Source organism: Myotis myotis, unplaced genomic scaffold (genome assembly GCF_014108235.1).
Source record: "Myotis myotis isolate mMyoMyo1 unplaced genomic scaffold, mMyoMyo1.p scaffold_m19_p_13, whole genome shotgun sequence".
Taxonomy (NCBI): domain Eukaryota; kingdom Metazoa; phylum Chordata; class Mammalia; order Chiroptera; family Vespertilionidae; genus Myotis; species Myotis myotis.
This window is the reverse complement of record NW_023416317.1, coordinates 13,448,469-13,472,455: the sequence shown is the minus strand read 5'-3', so window position 1 is coordinate 13,472,455 and position 23,987 is coordinate 13,448,469. Positions and strand designations below refer to the sequence as shown.

The following is a 23,987-nucleotide window of genomic DNA, read 5'->3' as shown; positions in this document are numbered from 1 at the left end:
CCTGGGCTCCACTCACCAGCTGTGTGACCGTGGGCAAGTTGTTTAACTTCTCTGGCCTCGGTTTCTTCATCCATAAAATGGAGACAACAAACCCCACCTTTTCAGTGCTGTGGTTGGAATTTAGTGAGATAGTGTATACTGCTGTGCCTTCTTAGAACACAGCCTGGCACAGAGCAAACCTTGGCAAATGGCAGTTATTATTATCATTATTTATCATTATTACTACCTTTAAAGATATTTTCAACTCTAGCTTCTATGAAACTACTAAAATTTCTCAAGCAGAAATCTCAAAACAAATAAGTCAGAAAAATGAAATGAAACATCCAGGGTATTTGATAGGGGAAATAGAGTTTCCTAAAGCAGAGAGGGTCAGGAGGAATTTTTACAAATGACAAATACGTATTTTCTCCTGCCATCAGGGAACTCATAGAGGTAGGGACGTGGGCTTACTCCAATCAGCCCGAACCTGGGACACCTGGGGAATGTGTGCCAGCTGGGCCGACCCTTAAAAAGGGGTGTGTGTGTGTGTGTGTGTGTGTGTGTGAAGCATTTGTCTTAGAGAAGGGGAGATTTGCATGGAGTTTTGAAGGCCATCAAAGCTTTAGACCTATGGAGAGAGAGACACTGTGTTTGCAGGGAAGAGGGGCAAAGAGGGAAGGGAAGGCAGAGGGAACAGCATGTGCAAAGGCCTGAGGCAAGCGGGTAGAGAGCAAGTTCAAGGAACCACAATGGCCTAGCTGGTTTGGCTCAGTGGATAGAGCGTCCGCCTGCGGACTGAAGGGTCCCGGGTTCCCTTCCAGTCAAGGGCACATGCCCAGGCTGTGGGACTGATCCCCAGTGGGGGGCATGTAAGAGGCAGCCAATCAATGATTCTCTCTCATCATTGATGTTTCTATCTCTCTTTCCCTCTCCCTTTCTCTGTGAAATCAATAAAAGTGTATTTTTTTAAAAAAGGAACCTAGTGACATCTACCTCTAGTGGATTTTAAGGTTTTAGTTCTTCTGTCCTGTTGAAATCCCATTTTATATCCTTCAAATATTATTTGAGAAACTTTAACATACTAGAGGGCAATTTTTCAATCCCTAATTTATGCCCTCAAAAATCATTCCTTAACTTTTTAAATTAGGTGTTTCCATCTGGATTTCTAAAAGAAAAAATGCAACAATTTACTACTCATTATCTGCTACCTTTCGCTCAAATATTTTCTTTCTGTAAAAGCTATTATCATTTTAAAATCTAGGGTACAGGGTTCTTGAATTTGTATTTTTCACTGAAAAAAATCATTCATAAATTAACATACAAAAATAGACATTGGATAAGTAATTACACGGGTAACGAGGGTTAAGAAGGAGCCATACAGGGCGCTGTGGGAAGATGTAACCCAGGGTCCCAGAATAGATGGGGGAGCTGGTCAGAGAGGGCCTCCCTGACCGAGCGGGGTTTAAGCTGAGTTTTGAAGAATGAGAAAAAGTTTGCTAAGTGAACGGGGGAGAAGAGCGATCCAGGAGAGGGAACAGCACATGAAAAGGCCCAGAGGCTGGGGAGACCACGATAAATGGAGGAACTAAACGGTGTGGCTATAGCGTACAGATGGTTGAAAATGGAGCTGGAAAGCTAGGTCAAAGCCAAGACATGTGGGGCTTTGCAGGATCTGGTAAGGACTTGGGTCTTTATCCAGAGAGAAATGGGGAGCCATGGAGGGTTTTAGGCACGGGGGACATAGGATGAAATTTGCATTTTAGGAAGCACACCCTGTTTGTTGGGAAAACAGATGATAGGGAACAACAGTGGAGGTGGTGGGACTAGTGACAAAGCGACTGATTATCACTGAGCAAGACTGTGACTGGGGCTAGGGCAGCCCCCGTGGCCCTTGGCCCTGAGGAGCCTGGCGCCTGCCTGCAGCTTTGTCTCGCTTACATGGGACCTGGGAAACCAAGCAACCACTCGGCTAGTGTTCCGTTCAGGGCACTGTTTCCCGACCCATTTTCTCTGAAGAATCAAGTGAGTGCGTGCGTGCGTGTGTGTGTGTGTGTGTGTGTGTGTACACATCCTTGTTTCCCTTAAATTCCCTTAGTGCCACTTCATTTCAGTAGCTTCTCTGGTCGCTAAGGCTTGGAGCTGCTGGGGCCGGGTCCTGAGGCCCGGGGTGACCCACTCTCCTTCAAGACATGACTGTGGCTAAGATTCCGTGACCTCCCGTCCCAGCCATGACCTGTGACCTCCGCCTTCAGGACCATCTGGGTGGAAGCTCTGATGGGGACTCGTGGCAGCGATGCAGGTGTGAGCCCTCTCCTGGCTCTGCCCGCCCCACGCCCACCTGGCTGGGGAGAGGGATGTCCTGGGTGTGGAGCTGCCTTCACGTCCTTCTCCAGCCCAAGGGACAGGAGCTGCTGGCTTGGAGCTGCCCCTTCACCCCACCCACAGGGACAGGATGAAGGGCGGGGCGGGGGGAGGCAGGAAAGGGGTGCTGATGAGGAAGAGAAAACAAGGGCTGGAAGCAGGGGCGTCTCCATTTCTCGGGGCTCACTTGCCCACATACTTGCTGAGGACGATGAAGAAGTGGGTGGTGAAAACTCACTCCCAGTCATTAGATGAGAGCCACACGCACCCAAGCTTAAAGCGGCCGCCCTTCCACGGAGCGAGGCCTGTGCATGAAAACCCAGCTCCGCCTGTGGAGGGCTGACTGGTGTCGGGCACGTGGCCTTCTACCTGCATTATCGTGTTTAAACGTCACCTGTGCAGCTGATCCTCTCATTAACCCCATTTGGCGCTTCAGGAAACGGAAGGTACGCGACCTGCTCAGTGTCCCACAGCCAGGATGGCTCCCAAGTGGGCCTGGCCCTCCGCACGCTGTGCCTCTTCTTGCTAAGGAGGGCTGGGAGAGTGAGTTTAAAACCTGGTCCTCAGTAAATAATTCATGAACGGAAAGCCTGGCCTGCAGCCACGGGGGGCTTGTTAAGTGGGCAGGCTCAGGCGGGGCTGGGGATTCCCGTGGTAACAGGTGCCCCCAGTTACAAACCTGTGAACGAGGCTGATGCTGAGAGAGTGCCTACGACCAGGCGCGCTCCCCAAAGGGCCATGGGAGCGCCGTCCAGGCAGGTGACCCAGGGCGAGGGGGATGGGGGGAGTCTGCAGCTGCTTCAGGCTGTGGCCAGTGAGAAGCCCCACTCTGTGCCTCCCCCTCCACCGGCCCCCGTGCCCAGCAGTTTGCCCAAACTGAGAGCTGGCAGATGCCATGGCTCCTGTAACCTGCTCTGTACAGGGACAGAGGGACAGAGGGGACAGAGGGACGGAGGGATGGCTCATCACCGAGGAGGCCGCAGGATGGGGGGGGGGCCAGGTCAGGGCCTCGGGCACCCTCTCTTAGGGTCTGGTCCTCTTCCCCTGCCCCCTCCCCCCACACCCACCAGCACAGGACTCCCGTCCCAGCCACGACACTGGCCCGGGGGCACAAGGACACTCTCTCCTACGAAATAAGTTCATTTGTGAAGTGCCCGCTTGACCGTTTGGACCTCGGAAACTGGACGTTTTCTGGGGCGGCCCTTCTCAGAAGAGGGGACGAAAGAAGCCTGACAGCCTCGCCACCTCCCCTGCCCACGCCGGCGAGACCTCTGAGGTTAGTTGGATGTTTGGAGAAATGGTTTTCCCCGCTTAAGCAGGGCCTTTTGGTTTTATTCTCTTGGATGTTACCAAATTTCGAAAATCAAGCTTGTGGTCAGTTTTCTTACATAAGAAGCCACATGGTCTCTCATATATTAAGGGAAATGAGCAGAGTGGGGCCATGCTGATAGCGTGCTTTCCTCTGTATTTTCCAAGGTTACATATGTGCTCGTTTATGTACAGACTCTGGCAGAATGCGTAGCTGGGAAGGGGGGTTGCATCTGAGACAGGAAGCGGGGGGTGGAGGGATGGGGGCGGCATCCTTTGTCACTGCTTTTCCTCTGGCGCTGCTCGTGTCGTTAGTCATGTTCATGAACTGCTTGGACAAGGAGACAATGTAAGGAAAAGCAGCAAAAGCAGTCACCGCACAGGACGCAGGTAGCATGTGCCCTGCCGCTGGGCCCCCCTGCAGCTCTTTGGTTGCAGAAATATGATAAAATCCTCAAGTCTCTGCCAGCCACCTGGGCCTTTGATCCACTGGGTCCCCCAAGGAGCCCCAACAGTGGCCTTGGTGACAAGTGCCATGTGGGGAACGTTACAAGAGGGATGCAGCCGACATGGGGCCGGGCACCTCGCCCCGGCTCTGGGATGGGACAGGGCACGTGGGCACAGGGAAGAGGCGGCCCTGCTGGGCGCAAAGTGCCAGGTGGGACGAAGGGGAGTCTGACATGGCACACCCGATACAGAGACCTTCGTGGTGTCCAAAACCTCTGGGCTCTCTCCAAATGGTGGTGAGAACAAGGTGGCCTGTGGTCAGAATAAAATTTCAAAGGAGGACACTGGTGGCCACTGGGCTGGCTGAGTTGGAGGACAGTTCAGAGGCAGGAAGGCCAGGTGGGAGAAGCCTTCGTCCCTGATCCCTGTGAGATGTGATGGTGGCCCAACCTCAGACAAGGGGGCCAGGTTCCCCAAACAGTGAATTGCCCGAATCATGGGGTGCAGGTGGGGCCTTGGCATTTCTGGTCATTTCCGGTGGAACAGGGTCCCTCGTGAGACTGAAAACAGATGTTCTTCCTCCTGCAGCAGCCTCTCCAGGGCCAGCCTGGGCAGCGGCCATGCCGGTGGCAGGGCTCTCGCTCAGGGCGTGAAAACCCTCCTTTTGGCTGCAAAAGCCCCGTTTCCTCTTGGGCAGTTCTGGGGAGGTACCAGTCACGGGGGATAATGGAAGAGTCTCCTCCCAATTCAGGTTAAGTCGGGTTAAATCCAAGTTGAAAAATGAGAGCAGCGGGCCAGTCTTGTTTCCGGGCTGCAGGGAGCAGTTCATGCTGTTAGAGCTGTTTGTTTAGAGGCAAGAAATGGTTAAGAAAATGGTGCCCTTGGATCTAGGTGCGGCGGGCCCTGGTTCTCTTCTTTGAAGAGGAGGGTCTTTTCCTGTTGGTGGAGACCTTTGAAGATTGTAGTTTGAATTCAACTGGAAAGTGGTCACTGACCTCCAGGGCCTGTAAGGATGAAAGGGAGAGACATCTGAGAATGAGGAGGAACTCTTACGTTTGTGATGAGCAAATTCAGGCTCCAGGAGAGAAGGTGGAATGCCCACAGTCACCCAACAGCACACACCCTGGTGAGCATCGTCCCTGGACCAGCTCAATTAGAAGCCTAGGCAGGTCCTCAAATCACAGAACCATAGGCATTGAGACTCAAGGTCCAATGGCCCAATGTTAGGTCTCTAGTTTGGCCTCAGTGATGACATCAACCCATCTGTCCAGGACAGTGGCTTAGAAAGACAAGGTGGCAGCCATACCTCCTCTTCAGTTAACCCGTACGCTTTCTGGAAGTCAAAGATGCTGCTTGACTTGGGCACAACGGAGTTGACGATCTCTTGTCCTGTCAGCACGATCCTACAGAAGAGGAGGGAAGACAGTCATGTTAATCCACCGCTGATTTCTGAGATCAAACCAAGGTCCATGTTTGACATCTGAAGTTGACTGAGCAGCCTGGGCCTGTCACTCGGTGCTCAAAGTCCACCCCTGGTTTTAGCCTGTGACAATCTTAGGACAGTGCCCAAGATTGGGAAATAGGATTAGCTCCTCTGTAGCCCTGTGGGCACCGGGACAGTCTCTCCCTGTGTGGACAGGTAGCCCTGGTGGTGGGAGAGAAGACTTTATATGATACATGGACACTACATAGAGTATCATGCATTCTAAGATTATCATTTCCTTTGCAATTATTTTTCACTTTTCCTGATTTGATTATGGAGAAAGGTGCTGGCTTGTCTTTAATACTCCCTAAGCTTCCACTTTGACCAAGAGAGAGCAGGCTGCAAGCAGTAAAGAGGCAAGAGAATTAAGGCAGAATTTGCATTGTTCAGTTTTCACTGGAATTATTTGTACAGTTATTTTCGACTTATGGCAAATGATGCTGGTTTCTTACCTTGGTATTATAACATTTCTTTAAAATTAATTTATTTCAGTAAGAAACAAATGTATTTAAAGACAAATATGGAGAAAAACCAATGGTTACATGATAGTTAACTGAGTTTTGGAAACATGAACTCTAATGGATACCAACTGAGGTGATGCACTTGGGGTCTGCATGGCCCTGACAGACTGACTAAAGACTGATGAGTCCAACTGCTGGTTCATGACCATCCACTGAGCTTTCCCTGACTCTGAAGGGCTGACTGGTTTCCTGTGTTGGCTAACACCATCACCTGGCTAACTTTGAACTCCATCCACAAGTAAACTCTTCACATGCAGGTGGAGATTTCTGAAAGCCATCCTTTCCAACCCAGAGAGTCAAAAAGGACATAGTTAAGGCTCCCCCATTTCTGACTTCTACTAGTAGGTATGTGCACAGGTGGGCTGGCTGATCCTGCTAAGCTCTTCCGAGGCCAGCCCAGAGCCTGGGAGGTGTTCAAGGGATATCTGAACACAGAACAAAGACTCACATTGAGTCAAAAACAAAAACATTTATATGACTTTTACAAAACCACCAAAGATACGTGCTGTTAAAGAAAACATAGACTTGACGTGGGGTGGTGAATATAAAATACAGTATACAGATGGTGTGCACCTGAAACCTCGATACTTTTATTAACCAGTGTCACCCCAATAAATTTAATGAAAAGGAAAAAAATCACACGTCATCCTGCCATCCTTTGGCATGCATGTGTGTAACACCGGGGTCCCAGGGAACACCGTTTTTAACCTGTTCCCCACCCCAGCTAATCTGCTGTGGACTTCTTTCCCTGCGATTCACTGTTCTTATGCTTCGACATTTTCCATCACCTCCCTCGCATTTGCTGGGGAGAAGAATGGGGCCACAGAAGGGACTTGATGTGCCCAAGGCCACACAACTGGCATGTCCCTTGCTGGCAGCCCCTCAAAATGGAGGGAGGGGAAGAGAGCTCAGTCTCCCGGGGCCTCCCACCTTGACTCTGCTCCCCCAGAGCGAGGGCTGCTTCCACCTCCCAGGGCTGGAGTGACGACTTCTGCACTGGGCACACCAGCCCTGAGAGCTCCGAGAGGAACAAAGGCGGTCATGGGGTGAAAACGACAGCCAGACCTCAGAACGAGAGAAGTGAGAACAAGCGTGCACTCGCATGCTTTCCCCGTACCAGGCTGAGCCCTGGGAACGGAAGCCAGCGTGGGACCAGGGCTCCCAGGGGATTCCCTGCCTGCGGTCTCTGCTGTGGGAGGCCAGGTCACGAGCATTCACAGGCTTCAGGCATTCTCACCGCCTCCCTCCCGCCTTAAGGAGCAAAGGTGAAAGCTGATGGGACATCCCCAGAGAGATTTTACACATACAAGGGCATGCAGTTATTTAAACGTATGTATTTTCATTTCGGAATGTGCAGCAAAAGCTTTAGAAGTGTAAACACTTCCTTGCTCTAACTGCTCTCATATTTTAGGGTTTTACCTTAAGGAAATCATAAATATATGCATAAAGTACATATAGAATCAGAAATGTTTGAATAACTGACCCCGAATAATATGATAACCTAATGTCCAATCCTAATGCCTAATGATAAGGGATTGGATGAGTAAACTGCGACATGTCTTTGTGATGGAATAATTAACAGCAGCGAATGTACTGAGCGCTTATATGGCAGGCTTTGTGTTACAGGATTTATATGTTACTGCATTTCATTCTCATCCTGTGTCCATGAATGAGGTAGTACTGTAATCTCCATTTTATTGGGAAGAAAACAAAGGCACATGTCTCTTAGTCACAGACATATTATGTGGCAGAGTGAGAGTTTGAACCCAGGCCTGTCTGACACTGAAGCCCATGGTGGCCACTGCTGAACTACAGTGCCCAGTTCATGCCGTTTGTAGGCGGTGCAAAGCTCTAGGTCAGCGGTTCTCAACCTGTGGGTCGCGACCCCTTTGGGGGTCGAACGACCCTTTCACAGGGGTCGCCTAAGACCATTGGAAAACACATACATAATTACATATTGTTTTTGTGATTAATCACTATGCTTTAATTATGTTCAATTTGTAACAATGAAAATACATCCTGCATATCAGATATTTACATTACGATTCATAACAGTAGCAAAATTACAGTTATGAAGTAGCCTTGAAAATAATTTTGTGGGTGGGGGTCACCACAACATGAGGAACTGTGTTAAAGGGTCGCGGCATTAGGAAGGTTGAGAACCGCTGCTCTAGGTGGAGAGGCCTGAAATGTGACTCTGCTCTCCAAGCCAAATGCCTCATCTGACCAGAGGGGGGCGCTTCTTCTAATGCATATAAGCCCTGCCTGGGCTAGCGGCTTGGCAGCTGTCTCCCACCTGTCATATGCACAGTTGGTGCTCGTCCTGACAGTAGTGTCCTCTTGGTCCCCGATCAGCCAAACGAACTTGCTGTCGGTCCTCAGGCGGATGCTGTTCCAGGCCTTCTTGGGGACATAGTTGCAGTCGGCATTGAAGTCGCCCATGAAAATGAAATTCTGAAAGACATGATTTGGAGCATCAGTCGCCGGATGGGCTCCGTCCTCCATGCTCAGCAAATGGCGGGATACAGTGTGTCCCTCCCACATTTGTGTTTTGAAGTCCTAAGCCCAGTATCTTAGAATGGGACATTATTTGGAGAGGACCTTTAGAGAGGTAATTAAGTTCAAATGAGATTATATGGGTGGACCCTAATCCAGGATGACTGGTGAGAAGATTAGAAAGGGAGAGGCCTCAGGAGGAACCAGCCTGCTGACACCTTGATCTTGATCATCTAGCCTCCAGACTGTGAGGAAATAAATTTGTGTTGTTCAAGCCACCCAGTCTTTGGTACGTTGCTATGGCAGCCCTGGCAAACTAAAATAGGGTCTTTCTTAATTTCTTTTTGCTTTTTACAAGAAGAGGCCACAGTTTAAAACCGAGTCACAGAGGGGACTGTAAGTCCAGAGGGAGGAGGGAGCAAGCAACTTCCAGTCGGAGGGGAGAGGTGTGGAAAGGGCACCCCCCTCCTCCCCCCAGAGGAGCCCCAGGACGTCCATCTTTGGAACGCAGACACCATCATGTGAGGAAGCCCAATCTACATGGAGAGACCCACAGGGAGAGGGATGAAGTCTCCAGGCAGCACCAATCTGCTAGCCATGCAAGTCAGCCAGCCCCAAACCAGCCTTCAGAGACCGGAATCCCAGCTGACGTCTGACGGTGCCGCCCCAGAGAGAGCAGGAGCCAGAACCACTGAGCCAGGCTGCTCCTGGGTCCCTGATCCCCATGGGATCATAACTAATGAATTGTCATTAAAAAAATAAATCAACGAAACTGAGTCACAGTTTTGATGGTATTTGACAGGCAGGTGTGTACAAGGGAGGGTGTTCTTAACAGGGAGGGGGTGTTTGCTATAGCTGCTCCCTCCTGTTCTGAGTCACCATGTCTCTATAATTCATGCAGGGTTAGGTGGGGATAAAAGAAGGCTGCTAATTGATTCCCTCGAATCTTTTTTCTCTGGCTCAAACATATGAATGAAGCAATGCCTTTTGTTTCCAAGCAGGAAAAACGAACTTGGGTGGTGTATTTAACAGCTTGGGCACAGCTCTCTCCCTCCTATTGTCCTGAAGCTGGAAACTTATTCCTGTGAATTTTGTCTGTGGAGGAAGTGGGAAGAACCTTAGGTCACCAACAGAAACATTCTATCTTGGAAGTGTTTTTCCGTGGAGGGCTCTTGGGACAGGATTTTAATTTTCCCCAATCCTGAGGAAGTGCCAGATTTCCTTGTTTGTGCTATTGTTTGGGGCTGCTGCTGACTTTAGAGTTTTCTTCAAAAACATCTTATTTTGACCTCTGATCATGGCTCTCCCTGTGACTGATGGGCACAGTTGAGGACAGGATGTCATCCTTAACCCTAGTGACTACCAGCTTCTATTAATAAAGGCACGATTCACCGAGCATTCTCTGTGTGCCAAATCCAGCATTAAGTGTTTCATAAAGTTTCAATCTCACCAACACTCGGAGGTAGAAGGGCCTTTAGCCCCTGTGGAAACAGGATAGAGGGCCTGCTCTACACCACTCAACTGGGAGGCTCAAGGCGTGAAACCAAGAACTGAACCCCAATCTGCCTCACTGGAGGTTTCTTCAGCACGAATTTCTCCTCTTCATTTTTGTGCCACTGATACCTCCCCAGTACCCAACACTTAACAGATGCTCAATACATTCTTGTTGAATGAGTGAGCCTTTCTCTTGACCTGCTCTTCACAAAGAAGCAATGAAAGACACCCGCTGTGTTCTCCATGCCCAGCTCTGGGCCACACTTGACTCATTTGCACTTCCGGCTGTGGAACTGAGAGGGAGGACAGGACCAATGGGGTCACATCCCGAAAGGAGGAAAGAAGAGTGCGGAAGAACCCTCTCGAGCACCTCCATATTTGCCAAGCTCTTCCGCCGACCTCACAGCCACAGGTGGTGGCCTCCCGGTTTCCCATGTGAGGAAATAATTGGGACCAAGGGATGGTAGACGTGTTGTCCTGCTATGAGAATAGCAACCCTCCTCCCCTCAGCCCCTGAGGTCGGGTGGAGCTGACACAGAGTTAGCCGGTCAGAGCCTCTCAACCCTCTGGTCACAGTGATGGGTTCAGGGCTGGACATGTGACCCAATCAGAGCCAATAGGACTCACTCGCAGGGTATTTGCTGCATGGTGGGAGAGGAAATTTATCATTTGGTCTAGAAGCTGCTGATGGCCATCTTGCTGTCCCAGAGGGGAGCCAGCCTGAGCCTGGAGGGCCCCCCGCAGAGGAAAAGGCGGCCAAGGGTGGACAGAAACAAGCCAAGCCCTGGTTATCCTGCGGAGCCCTGGACCAGCGGTGCCTGAGCCACTCCTGGACATTTTAGTTACAAGAACCAATAAATGGCTTCTGCCAGTTTGAGATCCTGTCACTTGCACCTGAAAGACTGCCGACCTCTGTGTGTCACTGTTCTCACACAGTGAGGATGATAAAGGTAGCGGCCTCGTGGGGTCACTGGGGGATGCAATACACTCGTCCATGTCCAGCCGCAGCACGTGCCCGGCACCAGCTAGTCCCTCAGTGAACGTCCGCAGCCATGTGAGTGGGGCAGGTGTGAGCGCCCCAGACCCACCCAGTGGCACCAGGCAGATTTCCAAAGAAGGAGATTTAGGGCTGAGGAAAGGCCCACAGTGAGGCTCCAACGGGGTGGTCTGCACAGGCTCTGAACCCCTCACCCGCCCGGGGAGTCACCCCTCCCTCTCGGGGACCAGATTCCGCCCCTGCCAGCGGGGAAGCCAACAAACACGGAGGGTCATCACCTTTGCCTTCCAACGGTTCTTCACGTACTCGTAGACATCGACCAGCTCATCGATCTCCTTCACGGACGCCTCGGGCGTGGTGTGCAGGGGGACAATCACGAAGTCCTTGACAGCTGGGGAGCAGGAAGGAGGCAGAGGTCACGCGGTTGCCCTGCCAGTTCCAGGGCTGAGGGAAACGGCTGTCCTCCCGGAAGGCGCGCTCCCTGCCCCTGGGCCCCCACTTCCAGGGGGTCCCGCCCGCCCGGGGCTGAAGGTGCATGATCTTAGGGTCACGAGGCGGCTGTTTTCTGTACACGAGAGCCTCTCTTCTCCCACTCGCCCTTTGCGGCTGAGAGAAAGCTGGGAGACCGTGTTCCTTGCTGGCACTGTGGGTGTTTCTACTTTCTCATTTTTTTAAAAACTGTATCTTCTATTTTTTTGTTTTAATAATAAGGCTGGCTTTTGTACTAAGAAGTTTTTTTCTAATTAAAAAAAATCAAAGCACGTCAGTTTATACACCTTTTGCAATCAGGGGAAAAAAAGCCCAAAAATGTTATTTAAAAAATAACGCGGATGTTTGGGAAGTGTCTAAAAACCGGGCCCAACGGAGAGGCCTGAGGGAGGGCATGTGGGCGGCCTCGGAACCAGGCCATGCCCACTTGCCAGTAGCAGCTGTTGTGCTCTGAACGCCTAGTCCTCCGGCTCCCCTCATCCCATGCCTGGGTCCCCACTCCTACTTGGGAGCTGGGTGCTGCTGGCTGGTCACACAGTGGGGAGCCAGGACCTGGCAGCCTGTCTCCAGGACACGGATCCAGCAGCCTCATCTCCCACTCTGCTCCTCACACCTCCACTGCACCCCCGTCCTCTTGGTGGTCCCCCCTGCGCACCCCAAGCCCTTTCCCACCTCTGAACATGTGTGCTCACTCTGCCCTCCCTCTGCCATCTGCCAGTCCTCTCTGATTTCTTCAGGTCACAGCCTAATGTCACTCCCAGGGGCCTTCCCTGGTCTCCACCCACCTCGAAGGTGGGCCCCTCACCCTGCTAGGCAATACGTCTTGCTCACTTCCTTCATGCTCTGAACTTATTTGCTTTATGTCTATGTTTGGCCACTGGAACCAGGGCTGTGAGGGCAGGCTTATCTGTCCCGCTCACCCTCTTGGCTCCAGTATCTAGCACCGTGCCTGGCACGTTGGAGGTGCTCAAAATGCTTGTTGATGGACTGACTGGCTGGCTGACTGAATGAATGAATTAAAAGATGTATGAATAGCTAACTCCTTCATCTTTCACCCCAGATAGAGAGGACATAAGGAGCTTTTCTCAAACAAGAGAGAAAACTAAACAGGACATGGCTGAGGTGCCATCTCAAGGGGAGAGAAAGGGGTAGAGAAGAGTAGAAGTTGGAAGCTCAATACAGACAGGTTTGTTAGCAATTCACAAAGGACTCACTAGGAGAAAATACAGTCAGCAAGGGGCGTGGGGTGTTCTGAACATCGCTCCGCTCAGCTAAATGTGAATCATGAGCGTGCTCTCTGAAGGGCACTTCTTGCCCTCAATAGCCCCACATCCTCTCTTCCCTCCTGGGAATTCCCTCCCCGTTCTCCTATGTTTGTCAGCACCCTGCCTCTGAGGTCACTGACCCAGGGCAGAACTAGTTCAGGGTGTTTATATTTGTAGTTATAGGTATACTCACCTATAGCTCTGCATAGATTTGCTTGGTCATTATCTGTCTCCTCTGCTAAAATATAACTTCACAAGAACAGGGACCTTGTCTATCTTGTCTGGCACCTGGGAGAGTGCCTGGCACATAGTAGGTACTGAAAATATATTTGCTTCTATACAGCTCCAAGTGGCAAACCAAATTTATTCTTGACTTCCCTTGAGTGTCACGTAGTGGGTAAGAGCATGAGCTCCTGAGATGTTGGCTTGGGTCACAACCCTGGCTCATCTACTTCAATAGATGCTGGGTGAACTTGGCTCAGTGACTCCATCTTTTTGAAGTGGAGACAATCCTAGTTTATTTCAAGGAGTCTAGAAGCCTGGCACTAATCAGTGATCAACAATGGTTAGTAGTTAATACAAGTACTATTGTTGTTCAAGTTCAGGCTGCAATCATTTGGATTTCTGTGGAGGAGACTTCTATGTAGTTACTAGAGGGAAAACCTAGGTTGAGGAGTTCAACTTTGCTGGCCATCACTGGGAATTTTTTTAAACGAAGAAATGGTTGTACTTGGTTGGGACTGAGGAATTAAGGTAAATAATTCCTATCAGCCTAAATGCTCCAAAGGCAGTGGAGTTATCATTGATTCCAGAAGGTGGGCTCCAGGCTGGGGAGTTCTTGAGTCATGGCATTCTGAGAAGCCAGCCTGGTGCCATCAAACTATACTGCATCTTCTACAGTCATTAGAAGTTCATATATATATTAATTTCAGAGAGAGAGAGAGAGATATAAACATCAATGATGACAGAGAATCATTGATCGGTGGCCTCCTGCACGCCCCTTACTGGGGATTGAAACAATAACCCCAGCATGTGCCCTTTACTGGAATCGAAACTGGGACCCTTCAGTTTGTAGGCCGATGCTCTATCCACTGAGCCAAACCGGCTAGGGCCAGGTATTAGAAGTTCTTAATGGCCTTCTCCATCGAGCATAAAGCCTCCCCAAAGATGCTGCATAAACTCCAGGGTCACAGCTCACACTTAGGGCTGTTGCCCACTTGCTCTGGGGAGATCATGGGCAAGAGAGGTGTGTGGGTCTCACCGGTTTGAGGTGACTGGAACCAGACCACAAAGGGCTCCCTGGAAAATACATCTGTGTCTCCATCCTGAAGGTCATGGTAGAGGTAGTTTTTCTTCACAGTCACTAGCTTTTCCCTAGAGGAGAAAAAAGAAGTCCACCCAGCTGAGTCAGCTGTCTTCTTACTTCTTTCAAGAAGTAATTATGTAGGTTGAGAACCAAGATGGCGGCATAGGTTAACGCCGGAGTTTGCTGCTTTGAACAACTACTTCAAAAGTGAAACTAAAAGACGGATCGGACGTCACCCAGAACCACAGGAACGCTGGCTGAGTGGAAGTCCTACAACTAGGAGGAAAGAGAAACGCTTACGGACACTCAGAGGAGGCGCAGTGCTGAAGTCAAATTCTGAGGTGCGGAGTGCGCGGAGCGGGCTGGCGGCGGAGGGCGCGGTTGGCGTTTTCAATCGGGAGGGAGTCGCAGACTCTGAGCTCCAGATACGGGAGAGACTTTAGGGACCCAGACTCAAACGGGAGAAGCGGGACTGTCTGGCTTCGGTCAGAGCGAGTGCAGCTTTCTCTCCGAGCTTTGCAGCGGGTGCTGGGACTCAGAGAGGCAGAGCCCCTGGGGACAGGACTGAGAGCCGCCATAACTGCTCTCTCCGGCCCACCCTGTTGATCCTGTGCGACCCGCCCCCCGCCCAAGCCCTGCACTGAGGCATTTGCCAGATAGCCTTAGGCAAACGCCAGATTAGCACCTCCCTAGAGGACAGAAGTTCTCTCACTGCTGACACAGCTGATTCTCATAGCCACTTGGCCTGGAGGTCAAACCCTCCCTGGTATTAGCTACAACAATCAAAGTTTAACTATAAGACTGCGAACAAAGACCACTAGGGGGTGCACCAAGGAAGCATAACAAAATGCGGAGACAAAGAAACAGGACAAAATTGTCAATGGAAGATATAGAGTTCAGAACCACACTTTTAAGGTCTCTCAAGAACTGTTTAGAAGCCGCTGATAAACTTAATGAGATCTACAAGAAAACTAATGAGACCCTTGATGTTATGTTGGGGAACCAACTAGAAATTAAGCATACACGGACTGAAATAACGAATATTATACAGACTCCCGACAGCAGACCAGAGGAGCGCAAGAATCAAGTCAATGATTTGAAATGCGAGGAAGCAAAAAACACCCAACCGGAAAAGCAAAATGAAAAAAGAATCCAAAAATGCGAGGATAGTGTAAGGAGCCTCTGGGACAGCTTCAAATGTACCAACATCAGAATTATAGGGGTGCCAGAAGATGAGAGAGAGCAAGATATTGAAAACCTATTTGAAGAAATAATGACAGAAAACTTCCCCCACCTGGTGAAAGAAGTGGACTTACAGGTCCAAGAAGCGCGGAGAACCCCAAACAAAAGGAATCCAAAGAGGACCACACCAAGACACATCATAATTAAAATGCCAAGAGCAAAAGATAAAGAGAGAATCTTAAAAACAGCAAGAGAAAGAAACTCAGTTACCTACAAGGGAATACCCATACGACTGTCAGCTGATTTCTCAACAGAAACTTTGCAGGCCAGAAGGGAGTGGCAAGAAATATTCAAAGTGATGAATACCAAGAACCTACAACCAAGATTACTTTATCCAGCAAAGCTATCATTCAGAATTGAAGGTCAGATAAAGAGCTTCACAGATAAGGAAAAGCTAAAGGAGTTCATCACCACCAAACCAGGATTATATGAAATGCTGAAAGGTATCCTTTAAGAAGAGGAAGAGGAAGAAAAAGGTAAAGATACAAATTATGAACAACAAATATGCATCTATCAACAAGTGAATCTAAGAATCAAGTGAATAAATAATCTGATGAACAGAATGAACTGGTGATTATAATAGATTCACGGACATAGAAAGGAAATGGACTGACTATTCTTGGGGGGAAAAGGGGTGTGGGAGATGCGGGAAGAGACTGGACAAAAATCGTGCACCTATGGATGAGGACAGTGGGTGGGGAGTGAGGGCGGAGGGTGGGGCGGGAACTGGGAGGAGGGGAGTTATGGGGGGGAAAAAAGAGGAACAAATGTAATAATCTGAACAATAAAGATTTAATTTAAAAAAATAAATAAATAAATAAATAAAAGAGAATGTGGACGGAAAAAAAAAAATTATGTAGGTTCCCTCGGCTTCATTAGCCTCCCAAGTGGGCTCGAGAGCTGGAAAGGATCTTTACCTTGAGAACAAGGCTCAGTCAACTCTTCTCAATGGCCAGGGTCCTTTGGGAGCCAAGGAGCTGAGCAATACTAAGTATCTGGGGCACCCACAGTTAATGTTCAGACTTAGAACAAATTACTAGTAGGAAGAAGGTGAGAATATGAAGTTCTGGAGTCAGCTGTGCTGGGCAACTCAGGTTTCCATCCCTGGGCCAGGACTTGACTACGAAGAAGGAAGAAATCCTGAACCCCTTGACCAGGCAGCCACTGGGTTAACCAACAAATTAGGTGTTAGGAAGCTGCTCATGTTTTCTAGTTTGAAGAGTTAATACTTTGCACCAGTCCCAATTTCGAGGGCAATTACTTTTATTGATATTGAGAACTGGTTAGAGATCAAAATTTCGTTTTGAAGAAAGGGTATGCATTTTGATTAAATTCATAGCCATCATTTATACATGAACCATGTTCCAGGAAGCATAGATGATACTTACTTGTAGATAAAGGCATACTGTTCTTTATATGTCTTTCTTCCGAGCCGAGAGCTAATCTCACAGTTGTATGTTGTGGCTCTTGAATTTCTAGAAAACAAAGATTTTATATTGAATCTTAAAAGAAAACATTTCCCTATTGCAGAGATTCCCCTCTCTCCAATCTGCCTCCATATCTCCAATGGCACCATGGAGAGTCTAATAAGAAGGGCCACCATTGAATGGAAATGTAACATCTGCCAGGACCTTTATTTCTTGTCCTTATAGGTAGATGCTACTGTTACCCCATTTTTATCATTTGTAAGCACTAAGCTGGGATTTGAACCCAGATCCTACTCACTCCCGAATCCATATGTTTGGGCCTGTACCTGTAAGGGACCATTGAGACCATAGAAGCTTCAGGCAAGAATCAGCCCAAACCCCACTCTGGGCCATGGCTGGGGCTGCAGCTCATACTCCCTGTTGGAGCAACCTTTTCTGGTCACCTACCCAGGCACCACCCCTGAGCATTTATTGTATGCAGGATTCTTAGTCACATTTTCGTTGGACATTCTTTCCTGCTCTGAAAACCCCCAGGCATTAATAAGCCCAGAACTATAACTTCAAACCAGCTGTTGTTTATTTTCTGGGAACTGGGGATACAGCCATGAAATCCCATTGACCCTAACCCTCACCTTTCTGGAGAAACCCGACTCTCAGTGTGTTTGCCAAACCTGCTGATCACTCCACCCTGGCAGAGCCTGACCCGGTGTTCCTCCCTCTGGCTGCAGAGAAATCTAGGGCATGTCTGACCCCAGGCACGGTCTCAGGTTCAGTTGGAAGAAAGCAGAAGGGACCTTTAGGGGCCCAGTTAGACCCCACAAAAACTCCTGGGGCTTTAGCTGCACGTTCTAAGGCAGATTGGCCCCTGGGACCCCAGGAGTGTGGACAATGGATTCCTCTGGGCTTCGAGTCTGGGAAGTTGGCCCTCATCTGATTCTGGACTGTTACGTCCTGGGTTGGCAAAATGTTAGAAATGACTCAGCTGTGAACTGCCTGAGGTCCCTCTTGGCTTCCAGGGGAAGGGAGCAAACAGGCCTGGCTCTGCCTGGGGTCCATAGGACAGTCTAGGGAGGTTGGGGGAACTGAGATAACTGGAGGCAGGAAGACTCTCCGGGCCGACTGGGGGAGAAGCATGGGACCCCTCCTCTCGGTCCCCCATACTTCTGAAAACTGACTGGAGCTGCTCCAAAGACAACTGAGGGGGCTCGGAATAGAGCACTGGCTTTGGAGTCAGACCTGACCCAGGGTCAAAAGTAGGCTCAGCCATTTGACGACTGGGTGACCTTGGGCCGGTCACTCTTCCCTGTGCCTCAGCTCCTCGCCTCTAAGAGGAACAGTCAGTATCTACCCCACGGGGTTGTAAATGAATTAACAGGATGCCTGGCCCATAGCCAGGGTGTTGATGGTAGCTGTTACATGGTGCCCCCTGGACCATCATCTGCCATTATAATTCCACTGCTACATGCCAGGCACATGCATGACTTAATTACATGCCTGATTTATCTTCCACATCCCAGGAAGATTGCTTCTATTGTTAGCCCCAATGAAGAGACAGGGAAAAGGAGGTTGGTCAGTTGCTTGAGCAGAACCAGGATCCAAACCCAAGTGTCTGAGCTGAGCATCGGTGCCTAAACCCTGTGCTGCACGCCCCCTTTCCTGTCAAAGGTCAGATCCAGAAACAGAACACCTGCCGAGGACAAAAAGGAGAAGTTCAGCTCCTACTCTGTTTTCAGATGAGAAATCGAGGCCCCGGGGGAGGGGGGAGGGGTGCGGGAACCAGCCCAGGGGCCGTCTGTGTGAAGGAGAATGGCCACAGCTGTTCCGCCTGGACTGACCATTCACTTCTAAACAACCATGTGAGTTTTCCTAATTACAAAAGTATAATAATGGCCAGATGTCCTGCTGCTCTAGCTGTATGGTGGCTACAAGGCTGTTTTCATTTTCTCTGTGCTTTTAAGTATGTTTAAAGTATTTCCTAAGCAAAAAGGAAGGGGAGTATAATATTCTCACTGTAGAAAATTTTGGAAAATAGAGAAAAAATGTAGAAGAAATCCCATTTAAATTCCTTACAAATTTGTCCTCTAAGATAGCCACTGTCAACATTTTGGTTCACTGCTTTTGAATCTCTCATACGTTTTTTTGTTCTGTTTTATTTATTTATTTATTTATTTTTACATAATTGAACTATTTGGCACATATTGTATACTTGAGTTTGTTTAATTTTATCATGTGTCTACAAAGAAACATTATATTATAAGAGTTTAATCAGGATGCATCAGAACCATCTGGGAAGTTTATTGAAATAAAGATGCCCCTCTCACAGAAATTCTCATTCCATAGACCTGAGGCTCTTGAATATGCACTTTTAATTCACTCTGTGGTGATTTTCAGGTGGGTGGGTCTGCTGATTATTCTTTGAGAAAGAATATAAATTATAAATTATAAATATAATCCAACGTTATGTAAAACTATTTGAGGACATTATTTTTGTAATTTTTAGCTTGTAAAATCGATTCAGGCTTTTTGTAAAATGTTCAAATAATGTAGAACTATCCTATATAATAAAAGGTTAATTGCAAATCAACCGTATGGCAGAACGACCGATTATTATGACGTGCACTGACCACCAGGGGGCAGACGCTCAACACAGGAGCTGCCCCCTGATGGTCAGTGTGCTCCCACAGGGGGAATGCCTCTCAGCCAGAAGCCAGGCTGATGGCTGGCAAGTGCAGTGGCGGTGGTGGCGGGAGCCTCTCCCACTTCCGCAGTAGCGCTAAGGATGTCTGACCGCTGGCTTAGGCCCGCTTTCCACAGGGAGCGGGCCTAAGCCGTCAGTCAGACACCCTCTGAGGGCTCCCGGACTGCAAGAGGGCGCAGGCCAGCCTGAGGGATCCCCTGAGTGCACGACATTCGGGCCTCTAGTATAAAATAAAAAGCAAATGTTCCCCATTCCTTCACTGGCCTCTTACACAATGATCCTCCAATCACAGCCCCCAGCCCCACAAAGTGAGCACAATTAACAGGTTGGAGCACATCCTTCCAGTTTTTCTTCTATGCCCATGCAAACTCAAACATACTCTTATTCCTCTATAATGTGATGTGATTAATAAACTGGGTTGCTCTACCTACAATTCTGAACTTGTTCTGTTCAATTGCAGCCATCTTTCCATGCTGGCCTGTTTAGGTCTAACCTGTTCTGCAGTAAACATGATTTATAATGGCTGCATAACATCCCAGTCTGTGGTCATTTCATATTTCCTACTGGCACCTGATCTTTCTTGAGAACAGCACTTCTCAGCTCAGCCTCTTGTCTATTTCTTTCATTTCTCTGTCTCTGTTCTGGCTCCCCATCTGTTTCCCTTATTTTGTTTCATCATATTAAAGCTAGCTGGTTGAATGTTCTTAGAACCGTGGCTAACTGAGTTGGAAGCCACATGAACTGGTGGTCAGAGTGAGTGCTTGCTCTCACGCTAAGTCAGTTCCCTGGGGCTTTACAGGTGCCTTTGCACTTGACCTTGAAGCCACAGAGGGTCTGGGTCCCATCTTTACCCATTCAGCCTCTCCATCAGCGAGGGACAGATCTGGTTGGCGCTGTCCTTGATTTCCATCAGGAGTATGATGTCACAGCGTTTGATGACCTGCAGGGAGAGAATTCCCAAGGGGTTGAGAGCACTTACTACAAACAATAAAAAATCTTTTGGGGGGCACTTACTATGTTTTAAGTATCAAATTGGGTGCATTGTTAAATTAATTAAATTCTTGCCTAAAATAAATGAAGGGCTTCCTGAGGGAGGTGCTGTTACCGTGTCCATTTTAAAGACAAGGAGCCTGAGGCTCTGGAAAGGTGAGGAGTGTATCCAGAGTCACCCAGCCAGTGGCAGAGGCAGAATGTGAACCTAGGCAATCCAAATCCACAGCCTATGATCAGACGCGACTTCCCACCTCCCGGCTTCCCTTGAATAATTACTATAATAATCACCAATATTCATTAAACGCGTAGTAAATGAGAAGTACCAGGCTGGATATTGAGGTATAACCACAACGATAATGACTGTAAGAGCTGACATTATTGTGAGCCTACGCCGAGCCTCACCAGCCCTGTGAATGACCGTTAGTCCCTGACGCGCAGGAGGGAACCAGCTCAGAGGCCTGAGTGACGAGCCGAAAGGCACAGCCAGCAGAGGTGGTGCAGCCAGGATTTGAACTCTGGTCGGTGTGACTATAAAGGCCACCATGCCAACCTGTTAAAACACAGCCCTGCCCTGAAAGACTGATTGATGGTCCAGTGAGAGGGACAAATGGAAACAACTAGCTACCATGAGAGGGACATGACATTTGGACTAAACAAGGCACAGATGTAGGAATGTTGAGGCATAACTAATTCCTTCTGCCCAGACACCAAGGAAAGCTCTGAGGAGGAGAGGGCATTTGAAGGCCCTGACAGGTGAGAAGGAGCTTAGTGGTTAAAGAATGCAGGAGAAGTTCCTTTCCCACATGATTTCCCCATTATATCTATTGACAAAAGTGGCAGCAAAATGACTAGCCCATTGGTTCAAAGTATGGACTCTGAGTCAGATGGCCTTGGGTTCATGTCGTTTTTAAAGGTATATTTTTATTGATTTCAGAGAGGAAGAGAGAGGGAGAGAGACATGGAAACATCAGGGATAAGAGAGAATCATCCATCGGCTGCCTCATGCATTCCCTACACTGGGGATCCAGCCCACAACCCAGGCATGTGCTCAGACCAGAAATCAAACCGTGACCCCCTGGTTCATAAGTCAATGCTCGACCACTGAGCCACACTGGCCGGGCCTTGGATTTATGTCTTGACTCTGTCACTCACCAGCTGTGTGACCTTGAACAAGCCATGTAAGCTCCCTGAATGCCAGCTTCTTTATCTGGGAACTGGGACGATTCCCCCGCATAGGGATTCGGTGACATAGTGGATATAAAATTCTGTCCAGCCCACGGCACAAAACAGATGCTCAGCAAACAATGGCAATATTTATCATACAGTTTTCATCTATTTTTTCAACCTAATATTACATTGTGTTTCCCTCACAGTCAAGATTCAGTTTTCAAATTCATTCATGACACATTTTTTTCTGCCCCAACTTCAGGCCAGAAAAAATATATTTCAGACAAGGAAAAGTATATTTCCCCTGGCTCCATTTCCCCAGGAGGAGGACCTCACGAGGAGGAGGGTCCCTGGAAGGCCTTCTCAGCCCTGAAACCCAGTGAGGCTGTCCTGACCCTTCACAGAGAGGAGGAGAGGGGAGAAGGGGCAGTGCATGGCTAGTGGTGAGGGAATCCCAGCAGGGGGTGTCACGGGTGAGCCTGGGGAGACGGGAAGGGGCAGCCTGGAGAACTCTAGAAAAATCTGGGGCAGCAGGCAGCCTATGAAAGCCTCTTTCATGCCCCTAAACAGAGCAGCCAGCATGGTGGGGAAGAGCCCGGGTAGGGCCAGTCAGGCCTCAGTGCTCTGGGTGGCTCTGTTTTCCGATGGCCTCTGTTTACAGGATGGTTTTGCAATAATGGGGAAGGTCAGGGGCCTTGACAACTTCAGACATGGGTGGTGTCTGGTGTGATGGGCTGTCCATCAGTCAGCCCTCTAGGACACAGTGGCTTAAGGGAGATGCTGACTGTAGGCCCCCTCCATGGAATCACCAAAGAACAAAATGTCAGCCTCTTAAGCCTGTGGTGACATTTCCCGGGTGGAGTAAGTGAGGAGGGCGACAGGAATTCAGTAGCACCCACTCTCCAGGGGCCCTTCCCCACGGGGAAGTGGGGAAATCGTTTGCTCGCATGTCAGTTTCCAGTTGAGCCATAGGCTTGGCATGGCTGTCCTGGCTAAAAACCGACATCCCCAAGGCCTTGGGCACCATCCAAAGGGCAGGGATGAGCAGGTCTGCGAGGACCGTCTGAGCTAGAACAGAGTGTGCTAGTCCTCACTCTAATCCACTGTGCCGACTGACAGAGCGGCAGCTCCTGTTTGCGATCACCTGCCTTGTTGCCTTATTCATCTTGACTTTGCTCAGCCACACTCCGCTCCAGGCTGTGTAAGGTCCATGTTCCTGAAAGGCCCTGGAGGCTCAGGGAGCGGAAGGGACTTTCCCAGCGCACTTAACCTGCTGCCAGATGGGATCTGAACCCAGGCTCCTGGCATTCCCACTACAGCATGGTTGGTGCCTCCGGAGTATTCTAAAGTCATAACACCCAGTCCCAGTCCTGGGAAAGTTTTCAGCAACCATCCCTCCCTCACTTCCACTCTCTCTGAAAAGCAATGGGAAAAATATCCTCAGCCCTAGCCAGATTGGCTCAATGGATAGAGCATCGGCCTGCGGACTGGAGGGTCCCAGGTTCAATTCCTGGTCAGGGCACATGCCTGGGTTGCGGGCTCGATCCCCAGTAGTGGGCGTGCAGAAGGCAGCCAATCAATGATTCTCTCTCATTGTTGATGTTTCTCTGTCTCCCTCTCCCTTCCTCTCTGAAATATTTATATTTTGGATATATATATATGTATATATATGTATATATTCATACTCTCAGGTGAGGATTAACCAAAAAATAATTAATTATTAATTAATTAACCTGTAGGATAAAGAGAGTCAACTGACTCCAGAGAAGTGTGGGCAGAGTTCCCAGGCATCCTATATAATAAAAGCCTAATATGCTAAGTGTCTGGTCATCCAGTCGGCCATTTGACCAATCAAAGCATAATATGCTAATGATATGCTAAGGCTGCTCAACCGCTCACTATGATGTGCACTGACCACCAGGGGGCAGACAGTCAACCGGTCAACCAGTCGCTATGATATGCACTGGCTACCAGGGGGGCAGACACTCCCACCAGAAGGTTAGCTTGCTGCTGGGGTCTGGCCAATTGGCACTGAGTGAGATGGGCCGGACACGTCCTGGAGCCCTTCCGCAGTCCCTCCCTGGCTGGCCAACCTCCCACATCCCTTTCCAGCCTGCACCCTCTCACAACCTGGGACCCCTTGGGAAATGTCAGAAAGCCAGTTTTGACCCGATCCTGCAGGCCAGGCCAAGGGACCCCACTGGTGCATGAATTCGTGCACTGGGCCTCTAGTTATATTATCCAAGAAAAGTCTTATCTAAGTGGAGAAAAAGATTAGAATTGGGAGTGGGGAAAAGGTTGATGGGGTGGGGAG

The 23,987-nt window shown here is 49.2% G+C and overlaps 1 protein-coding gene across 1 annotated transcript in view; it reads right to left on the bottom strand.

Annotated features, from left to right (window-relative positions):
* Window positions 1-3,638: 3,638 nt before the first annotated feature.
* The window catches only part of DNASE1L3 (deoxyribonuclease 1 like 3), a 43,339-nt gene continuing 22,990 nt past the window's right edge, over window positions 3,639-23,987 (bottom strand). Inside the window, exons 3-9 of the mRNA XM_036331774.1 lie at window positions 20,365-20,453; window positions 16,777-16,863; window positions 14,102-14,214; window positions 11,365-11,477; window positions 8,396-8,553; window positions 5,402-5,498; window positions 3,639-5,099 (exon numbers count right to left, since the gene is read on the bottom strand). Of these exons, the coding sequence (XP_036187667.1) occupies window positions 4,983-5,099; window positions 5,402-5,498; window positions 8,396-8,553; window positions 11,365-11,477; window positions 14,102-14,214; window positions 16,777-16,863; window positions 20,365-20,453 (774 nt within the window). The 3' untranslated portion in view covers window positions 3,639-4,982. The remainder of the gene's footprint in view (window positions 5,100-5,401; window positions 5,499-8,395; window positions 8,554-11,364; window positions 11,478-14,101; window positions 14,215-16,776; window positions 16,864-20,364; window positions 20,454-23,987) is intronic.